General features: G+C 46.2%; 1 protein-coding gene across 1 annotated transcript; it reads right to left on the bottom strand.

Moving 5' to 3' along the window:
• Window positions 1-1,460: 1,460 nt before the first annotated feature.
• On the bottom strand, window positions 1,461-9,666 carry NUDT7 (nudix hydrolase 7; the record flags this gene model as incomplete). The annotated part of the gene is made up of 4 exons (XM_084256833.1): window positions 1,461-1,829; window positions 4,343-4,501; window positions 7,247-7,400; window positions 9,575-9,666. The coding sequence occupies 4 exons, from the start codon at window positions 9,664-9,666 to the stop codon at window positions 1,461-1,463; spliced, it is 774 nt and encodes a 257-aa protein (XP_084112959.1).
• Between the last annotated feature and the right edge of the window lie 344 nt (window positions 9,667-10,010).

The following is a 10,010-nucleotide window of genomic DNA, read 5'->3' as shown; positions in this document are numbered from 1 at the left end:
TATTTATGGGTCTAAGGCAGCACATCAGATATTTTCCTCTGCCAACTCTCTGCCAACTCTCAAAAAGAAAAATCAGCAGTGGACAGTGGCAGGGCTGGTTGACGGGTTTAGTGTGGGTGCCACGTGATTAATTAAAACAAAGACTTAAAAATGGAGTGGCTTTCTGAAAATCTCACACTCAGCAGGATGGGAAATTGCCATCACACCATGACGTGGCCTTACCCACCTGCCTCTGTGACCTCCTGCAGGGGTGTTTAATACCACAATAAAACAAAGAAATCCCTGCCAACTGGAAAGCATGATTTATGGGGATGTCCGGCAAGAAGTGGCTGATCTCAAGGCATGCAATTCTGAATGCATGTGTTTCTGACTTTTGATTTGGGGCTGGTCCTTAAAGTCAGTGCTTTTCTGTTTTCATCATCTTGACGTTCTCTCTCCTCTGACTGGCAGGCAGGTGGGCCTCTCGTATCCCTTTGTTTCGACTGCTCTGGATGATGGCTCCAAACGCCACGGCATCAACAACCAGGGCATCCTGTGCTCATCACAGAGTCCATATGCTGAGTGTAGCTCACCCTGAATTCTCATTGCAGGCAATACCTCAAGTGTGGGTGAATATCTTTCCAGCTGTTTTCAAGAGTTCTAGTATTTTCTTTTAGCACAATTCTACTCTAACAGTTACCCCAAATAACAGTACTAGAAAAAGGACTTCTCTTACATTACAGTGCCAAGCGAATAGTCAGAAGTGGCAGGTTGCTTTGCTCCAGAGTTTTTTGGAGAAAAAATTTCTGCTATTCTCTGGAAGTTGTTCTTCTCTGTATGGTCAAGGCTGGGCTGTAGATAAATCCACATTGGAAAGGGGAAAGAGAATTCAGGGAAGCTGACTTACTCAATTGGAAATGGTCTGCAATGTCAAGGTCACTGCAAGGTCATTCACGCCCCATTGGCCTAAACTGTGTTCCAGAGCCCCATTTAACTGCAGGGGGTCCTGGGGAATGCTATTTCACCTTGGAGAACTATGGATTCAACTTCAACTCTACCCAGATAGAAGAACAGATTTTGATGGCAGGTGGGGAGTTTCTGTTCCATATAGCAACAGACAGAAAGAGATATTACCTCCTATGTCAATTATCAAATAAGATAAATACATCACATGGTCATCTAGTCAACAGGTATTTATTAATGGCCAACTATGAGCCACAGACTTTTTTTCATATGTGTGAGAAAAATATTGTTAACATTTTGTGGGTGAAATTGTGCGACACTATAAACACAGTGTTCCACTTTCAAGAGACTTTAGCTCTTTCAGATAATAGAGGACAACCAGAAAAAAGGTCAAGCTTTTCCTTGCTGTTGCAGGAAAATTATTTGCACCTGTCAAATTCCAGCAGTTGTCATGAATGTTATTTGGTGGATGACCATACACAAAATCCTGTTAGATTGTTATTTGGCTGTTGGTTTCATCATAAGTTGCTTGTAAAATGTTTATGAGCCTTTAGGAAAGACTCTTCAGCAGATGACACCGGATCACTGAGATTAAAGTCAACCTCAAATGCAGGTTTTCCCCCTAAAGTTATAAAGGCAACCAGCACTGCTAACCTTGCTGTCATCCCTTTGATATGGTAAGTCACCCCATCTTCCGGGTTTGTGTACTCAAAGGAATGAAACAGAAACTGAAGACCACCCTTTGTCAGCTGATACTGTTGGTAGACATGTGGGTGCAGAAAATATTCCAGGGGTACCAGGAACACTGTCTTCACTTCATCGGGGTTAGGCTGGGCCTGGAAGTTGTGGTCTATGAACCCGACAACTGGGATTACTATTGTCTTTTTCTAGAAGCAGAAAGCAAAATACACAATTACTGTTCCGAATGCTACCTCTGTGTAAGCCTAAAAAAACAGGCCAAAGCACTCAGTTATATAAGGTGGGCCGGGACGGAGCCAGCACTTGCTGCAGAAGTCTTTATGTTTCCCCTAACTTGAGGGAGTTTGCTTTCCTTTCCTGAGCAAAAACATGTGTGAGGTAACTCTGAAAACGTGATCTGTGGATACAAACTGGTGCAGTCTTTTGGAGTGGCAATTTGGCAATATTACATAAAAAAATCTAGGATTCCTTTGACCTAGAAATTTGTGTATGTCTGTATCCTAAATTCCTACCATTGAGAAAAGATGTAGGTCTGATAATGACAGATAATGTAATAATGTAAGGTAGATAATGGCCCTCAGTTGATGAACATTAAGGTACATTTATTATGAGTCCACACACACAAACACACACACACCCTCATGTGTGTGTGTGTACTGTGCGGTACTTACAAAGAACATGATAGATACCTTGCCTTGTCAGCACGGACAAGGATGCGGTGCCTTAACAATGGAAAAGTATTTGTGGCCTAGTCCCATTTATGGGAACATTATGTATGTAATATGACTACTTTCTATAGCATATATAGTTTACATGATTTGTGGTGGTGGGTTTTGTTTGCAACCATAGCTGCTTGCACATGAATATGGGTGCTGTTAAGTGAAAGACTCTACAAGGAATCTTGAGAAGGAGGCCTTGGATTTAATGTAGATGTAGGAGCTGATAAGAGCTGCAAGATCTTGAATGAGCAAGTGAGGTCTCGAGTTCTCTTGGGCACCCCAAGACAAGGTGGGTGGGACTAGCTGGGCATACAAAGTGAGGCGGGACTAGCCGGGGATACAAAGTGAGGCTGGGCACTGCAGGAGGACAAATAGACTTGTGGAAAATTCTGAGGAGGGAGAATTCTGAGACTGGAGGTATAGGTGAAAGCCGACATTTGGACTGGGGATGACTGATGGGGGCAGACTTTAGACTTGCTGTGGGTGGGAAATCTAGAATCGTAAACTGTCTGGAGGCAGAAGCAATGGTCCCACCAGCTAGCCCACAATCCCTAGCTTCATCATGAGAAAAATATCAGATCAAACCAAATTGAGGGCAGTGCACCTCAGAATGGTCATGGTTGTGAGAAGAAGGAAGATCTGAGACACTGTCACAGCTCACAAGACTAGGGAGTCCTGAAACCTAAATAAAACATGGTGCCCTGGATGTGCTCCAGTTGCAGAAAGGAGGACATTAGTAAAAAATCTGAGTAAAAGGCAAAGGGTGGTTTAGTTCATATGAATGCAGTGACATTGGCTTCTTTGTTGTGAGAGATGAGCCACAGGCAATGATGCAAGACGCTTTAACTACAGGGGAGATGGGAGTTAGGAGATTTGACCACACTCTCGACTATCTTGGCCACTTTTCTTTAGACCTGTAACTACTCTAAAATTAGATTTTATATTTAAAAATTCAAATCCATAAATTTAACTTGGCTGATATCCAAGTTCAAATTTATAACAGTTACTCCTTCTAGAGTCAATTAGCTTCACGGTGAGATAGTTGTAGTAAATGCACAGGTCATAACATCTGGTTGCTTCAGTCCTAGAATTTGTTTTGGCTTTTGCAGTGTGTGTGTGTGTGTGTGTGTGTGTGTGTGTGTGTGTGTGTGTGTGTATACACACTACCAAGGAAATCTTGATCCACACAGAAATGCAGTTGCAAGTAGCAATAGTTTTTAAATAGCTTGCCGAGCAGATCTTAGGGTATTGCTCAACTAGTGGAATAAGGAGATGCTTGATTCTACAGTAAATATAAAAAATGACTATGTTTAGGGCAAAGGAGCCTCCAGGGGATGAAACTGGTATATGTAGCATGACCACTGAGTTCTTAAAATAAATGCACCCTAGAGAAAAACAAAAGTGAACAAAGTGAACTGTTAAAATGATTCTGAAGCACCGACAGTCTTCTACAGAGCCCAGTTTGAAAACCACAGAGGGAGCTTCCATTTCTGGATAGAGAAGGAGGGGTCCAGACAGGAAAAGGGGCTTGTCCAAGGCCACTTAGTGCATGAGGGGCAAAGCCCACCCCAAAACCCAGCATCTTCACCCTGTGCCCAGCACTCTCAAAGCCCTTGTTTGGCCAAATGCGGAACCCTAAAGATGCCAGATCCTTGGGGCCTCCCTGGTGGTGCAAGGGGGTAACACGCAGAACTGTGAAGCTACCCATAGCCACTGCAGCATGAGTTTGAACCCCTGCTCCAGGGAGCTACCCATATGGTGCAGCAGATCATTCCTGACTTGCGCACTGCTCCCCTAAGCAGTGTATTTCAGTCAATCACCCTGTTCTCCGCTCCCCTCCCCACCTCTAGTGAATCATCTCACCCCACACCTCTGGTCTGTACCCCAGTTCTTATATGCATAAATAATAAATCTTAAAAAAAAAAAAAAGATGCCAGATCCACTGCAAGGTCTAAGAAACCCAGTTCCATTCCAACCCTTACGTCAAGCATATATGGCACCAAGCGGCACGCGACCTTTACTTGCTGAGGACACAGCCCCACCTCCTCCTGGGCTTCCCGGAGGGCCGTGGCCACATCATCCGCGTCTGTAGGTTCGTGCTTGCCTCCAGGGAAGCAAACTTCTCCGGGTGACCTTCTTAGCTGGATGTGAAAAGAACAGAGCTGCAGTGGGTGATTCCAATTTTGGATCCCTTCACTCACTCAACCAGTACCTAGATCTAACATTTTGTGCTAGTGGGTAAGAAGTGAGGAACAAGATCTCACCCCCCCTAAAAAGTTTTTACTTGAATCCTTTAAAAAGATGAATGCCGGGTCTCCCCGGTGGCACAGCGGTTGAGTTCTGGGTTGTGAAGCTGACCGCAGCCTCTGCAGCGCCGGTTCGATCCCCGGCCACTGAGTGAGGGTCCCACATGGCGCGCAGACCTCTCCTGCCGCCCACTGCTACCCTCAGGAGTGTACTTTGTCAGTCTGCCTGTTCTGCTCTCTGCTCTGTCTCTGGTGAATTCTCTCACCCTCCCGAGCTTCTGACTGTACCCAGTGCTTGTATAAATAAATAAATAAATCTTTAAAAAAAAAAATAAAAAGATGAATGCCAAGAACTTCTATCATTTCAAACTTTTCTCTACTGGCCCCCTAAAGACACCATATACATGCACCTAGGTCTTGATGGGGAAGAAACCTGGCACATCTTATCCTGAATTGTAGTTCTGAGAGCAGGTGGGAACAAAGTGGATGGACATGTTTCTACTGTGTTGAACATTCACCACCCATTTATAATGGACCAGGTGTCACATCACCTCTAGAAAAGCAAACCTATCTGATGCATTCAGCATCTAGGCATCAGTGAATAAAGGCACCTACTGGTGATGGTCATAGCTGATTTTTTTTAAAAGATTTATTTATTTATTTTATACAAGAACCCGGGTACAGGCCAGATGTGGGTAAGGATGAGAGGATTCACCAGAGACAGAGCAGGGAACAGAACAGGCAGACTGACGAAATACACTGCTGAGGGGAGTAGCGGGCGAGACAAGAGAGGTCTGCAGCACCATGTGGGACCCTCGCTGGCCAGCCGGGATTGAATCAGTGCTGCAGAGGCTGCAGACAGCTTCACAGCACGGCGCTCAACCGCCTGCGCCACCAGGGAGGCCCGGTCATAGCTGATTTAATGGCTATTTTCAATGGACTTTGAAAGTTCTTTTCCATAAGATACTTGTTATGTACATCTTTCTTTTTTTGTAAATAGCATAAAATTTTTATTAAATAAAACCTATGGAATTCTACTCAGAAGGCAGAGAAGGTTGCAGCTTAATTTCCTAAGACTTCAGTCTATGTTTTGTTTTGTTCCATATTGCCCACGGATGGAAGGCTGGATCAAGAAGATGTGGCCTATTCACACCATGAAATACTGTCCAGCCATAAGGAGGGAGAAAATGTTGCCACTTACAACAAAATGGAAGCAGCGAGAGGGAATGGTGTGTAGTAAAGCAAGTCAGAATGACAAAGACAGATATTGACATTCACATAATGGACAACTTGACAAAGTGAAAAACGAAAGCTAATGGTTGTTAATAAATGAAGTGAGGTTTCTGAGGTTAGGAGTGGGAGAATGGGGCCAATGAGGACATAAGTGATGGTGGTGGGAGGGGAAAAAAGGACCCTAGAGCGTGTCAAATTCAAGTTGCCTTATACACCTATTCCAATTCACAGGAAGTAAAAACCATTTCTGATGAACGAGAATTCCCACTTTTAAGAAAATTTTATACCGTTCTGAAGAAAATAGATATATATATAAAAAGAATTATTTACACCTGCGAGCATTGAAAAGGATACTTATTATGGGCATTTTCCTTTTTGTAAATAGCATAAAATTTTTATTAAATAAAGCCTGTGGAATGCTACTCAGAAGCCAGATAGGGTTGCAGCTTAATTTCCTAAGACTTCAATCTATGTTTTGCTCTTGAAATTCCTCTTGTCTTTTATAAGTCCTAGAGAGTTGGGAGCAGAAAGGGTAGAGGGGAGAGAGAAGAGATGCAGCTGAGAAGGAAGCATAAAAAGGAGGGGGAGATGGTAGAGTTGGAGAGAGAAGAGATAAGGAGGGGGAATGAGGAGATGTGAAGGCAGGGGAGGAAGGTGTGAGAGGAAAGAGGGAATAAAGGTGGGACTAGGGCCTCCCCGGGGGCGCAGCGGTTGAGCACTGGGTCGCAAAGCTGCCCGCAGCCTCTGCGGCGCTGGTTCGATCCCCGGCTGCTCCCCGGCCACCAGAGGAGGGTCCCACATGGCGCGCAGACCTCTCCTGCCGCCCGCTGCTCCCCTCAGCAGTGTACTTCATCAGTCTGCCTGCTCTGTTCCCCACTCTGGCTCTGGTGAATTCTCTCACCCTCCCGCGCTTCTGACTGTACCCAGTGCTTGTATTAAACAAACAAACAAATAAATAACTCTTTTAAAAAAAATAAAGGTGAGACTAAAGCAGGGATAAAGGTGACTATGCTGTGGGCTCCTGAGAACTGGAAAGCAGAGGGCACCTGCAGGTTCTGAGGGTGTCTATGTGTGCGTGCCTGCGCTAGTGGCTTTGAGTGGGTAGAGCAGAACAGACATGATGCTAAACATCTCACAGCCAAGAATTCTCCAGCCCAAATGCCAATAGCACCGAAGTTAAGAAACCTAAAATTACCTTCTATTACTGGCCAGCTAAGTTACTCATTTTCCCTTTCAAACTTCTCCCCAAAATGCCACATTATGCTGTGGCTTCTTGTACCCCCTCTTGCCCATCAAAATATTTCAAATCCATTTCAGAACCTGTGGCCTCAAAATGTACGAAAGTAACAAAATATCGTGGGGTTTTCAAATATCTTGAGTTTCAATGGCAGGACCTCTGTCACCCACCTTCTCTGACCGCAGGGTGAACAAGAGATGCAGCGTCCCATCTTTAGCCACCAGTGGTATAAGGATGGCGTAGTTGTTAGGAAGAAAGTTAGAATATTTGGCCCCCAGGTCATGCTTTTGTAGGCGGGCTTTAGCATCATCTATCAAATCATTTCTAGAAGGGAAAAAATCAGGTAAATATTTTAGTCACGAGACTAATTAAAAAAAAAAAAAAAACAACTTCTAGTCCTGCCTGTGTTTATGCTTTGTTGCATTTTTTGGGGCTTACCATTTCTGACTCTCAGTGTACTTTTCAATACAAATGCAGGAAGAATATTACCCCAAATGCATGATTGTTGGCAGGAAAAAAATGAGGCAAGAAGTTCTTAAGTTGGGCACATGAATTCACTCTGAAACCTAAATTAAAGGCAAAACACTCCTTCAACGATGCAATAGTTAAGTGTTGAAATCCATAACATAATCAAGTATGACAGCTTCACTGACCTTTCTTTCTTTCTTTCTTTCTTTCTTTATTTATTTATTTATTTATTTATACAAGCATTGGGTACAGTCAGAAGCGTGGGAGGGTGAGAGAATCTACAGAGTGGGGAGCAGAGCAAGCAGAAGGACCGAAGCACACTGCTTAGGGGAGCAGCGGGTGTCAGGAGAGGTCTGCGTGCCATGTGGGATCCTCCTCCCGTGGCCAGGGAGCAGCCGGGGATCGAACTGGCGCTGCAGAGGCCGCGGGCAGCTTTGCAGCCCAGCACTCAACCGCTGCGCCACCGGGGGGCACTTCACTGATCTTTAACCTTTACCGGAACAAGTTGTCCTAAGGTTAGGACACTAGAAAGCTAAGGACTTGCTCTTCACCTGGCTTTTAGGGCATTCTATCAAACTCGTCTGTCTTCAGCTGCCTTGTAACAGTGGCTCTCAAACATTACCAGCAGTGAAATCACAGGGAGGGTTGGTGACAACACAGTTTGCTGGGCCTACCCTAAATTGTGACTCCCTAAGTTTGAGTTGAGGCCTCCCCTGAGAATTAGCATCTCTATCACTTTAAGGATGATCACCTGATAATATGCAAGTATTGCATTTATAACCACAAATGTTACCCTGAATCCATGACTCTGAATTCATATTATGTTGCTGGTTTGTGTGGTAGATTAGTGTCCTTCCAAAACTTACATCAGCCCATGAGTTCAAAACGTGACTTTATTTGAAACAGGATCTTTGCAAATGTAATTAAGGATCTTGAGATGAACTCATACTGGATTTGAGGTGGACCCTAAATGCAGTGACTGTTGTCCTTACGAGGGGAGAGGACACAGAGATACACACGTGGAAGAAGCTATGTGAAGACACAGGCAGGGACTGGAGTGATGCAGTCACAAGCCTAGGAGCACCCCGAGTTGCCACAGGCCAGGAATGCTGCTGCCTCCAGCTGTGGAGGGAACTTGGCCCTCCTCTAGCCTTGATTTCAGATGTCTGGCTACAGACTATGAGAGACTGCATTTCTGCTGTTTTAAGTCACCCATTTTGTGTTACTTAGTTATAGTAGCTCTAAAAATGAAGTTTGCATAGTGGGCAAAATCAGATATTGAAGTCAGCCAAAACCGGTTTCCAGCGTTAGGAGTGCCCTATCTGTGCCCCCTCTCCTTATCAGTGACATGCTTGAGGATATTTGTGAGGATTCATACACTACGGCTGGCTCTTGGCCAGGGCCCAATGAATGATAACTATTGTCATAAATGTCCCCAAGATTAGGTGACTGGTTTTTGGCAAGAGGTGTTTGCTGTTTTTTGCCTCTTTCCACATAGCAGGTGCAAATTAAAAACTGGCTGGGTTACATAGTGAGTTTCAAAACGATCGAACAATAAAAAGAATCACAGAATGCCAGCACTGGAGGGGACCTCAGGGTGCATGTATCCTATCCACGCAGGCCTTGGATCAGAAAGCCAGTCTGCCTGGAGCAATCCCCACTGAGTGGCCCAAGGGACCAGCAGAAGCCAAAGGCTGCAAAAAAAAAAAAAAAAAAAGGCTTCTGCCTAGTATCAGGGACTGGTCCTAGGAGTAAATACCAACAGTAGGAGCCACCCCTTCTGCAAGAGCTCATCCCACACTCCTCTTTTGATCCTCACAAGAATCCCACGAGGGGACAAGACCAAGTGCGTGAGGGCCGGGGATGTTACCTAACAGGGGGCTAAGGTCAGGTCACAAGTGGAACTAACAGCCTGTCCCTGGACCCGGGGCAGCTGGACGCGGGCTCTTGGTTACCGGGGGTCCAGTGGTGCAGACGCCGGGGCCGCTGGCAGGGAGAGTGAACCCTGATCGTGGGTGTGAGCCCACTACGGCCCAAGCCCGGCTCCGTCTCCGGCCAAGGCGCGCTGGCCGGGCACCCAGCGCTGAGCAGTCAGCCCCGGCGGCCCGCCGCCCGCGATCATGACCGGGCCAGGCCGGCTCGGGGTGCAAGAGGCCTGGGCAGCTTTACCTGAGTGGCTTCTGAGGAGGACAAGGTCGCGACATCATCCAGCAGAAAGTTTTTTTCCCCCGGCCTGGGAGACTCCAGGAAGGGGGCTCAGCCGGACGGGCATGCGCAGAGCCGCACTGGGGCTGGGAAGGGAGAGGCGGGGCTTGGAGGCGGGGCCTAGGGGCTTACGTAAAGTATAGGGGAGGGGCTTAGGGTAGGGGGCGCGGCGAGGCGCGAAGGGGCGGAGCTGGCGAGGCGCGAGGGGGCGGAGCTGGCGAGGCGCGGGGGCGGAGCTGGCGAGGCGCGAGGGGGCGGGGC

The sequence above is a fragment of the Talpa europaea genome, assembly GCF_964194135.1.
Source record: "Talpa europaea genome assembly, chromosome: 16".
Lineage (NCBI taxonomy): Eukaryota > Metazoa > Chordata > Mammalia > Eulipotyphla > Talpidae > Talpa > Talpa europaea.
The sequence above is the reverse complement of the archived record's forward strand: the minus strand, read 5'-3'. Positions and strand labels throughout refer to the sequence as shown.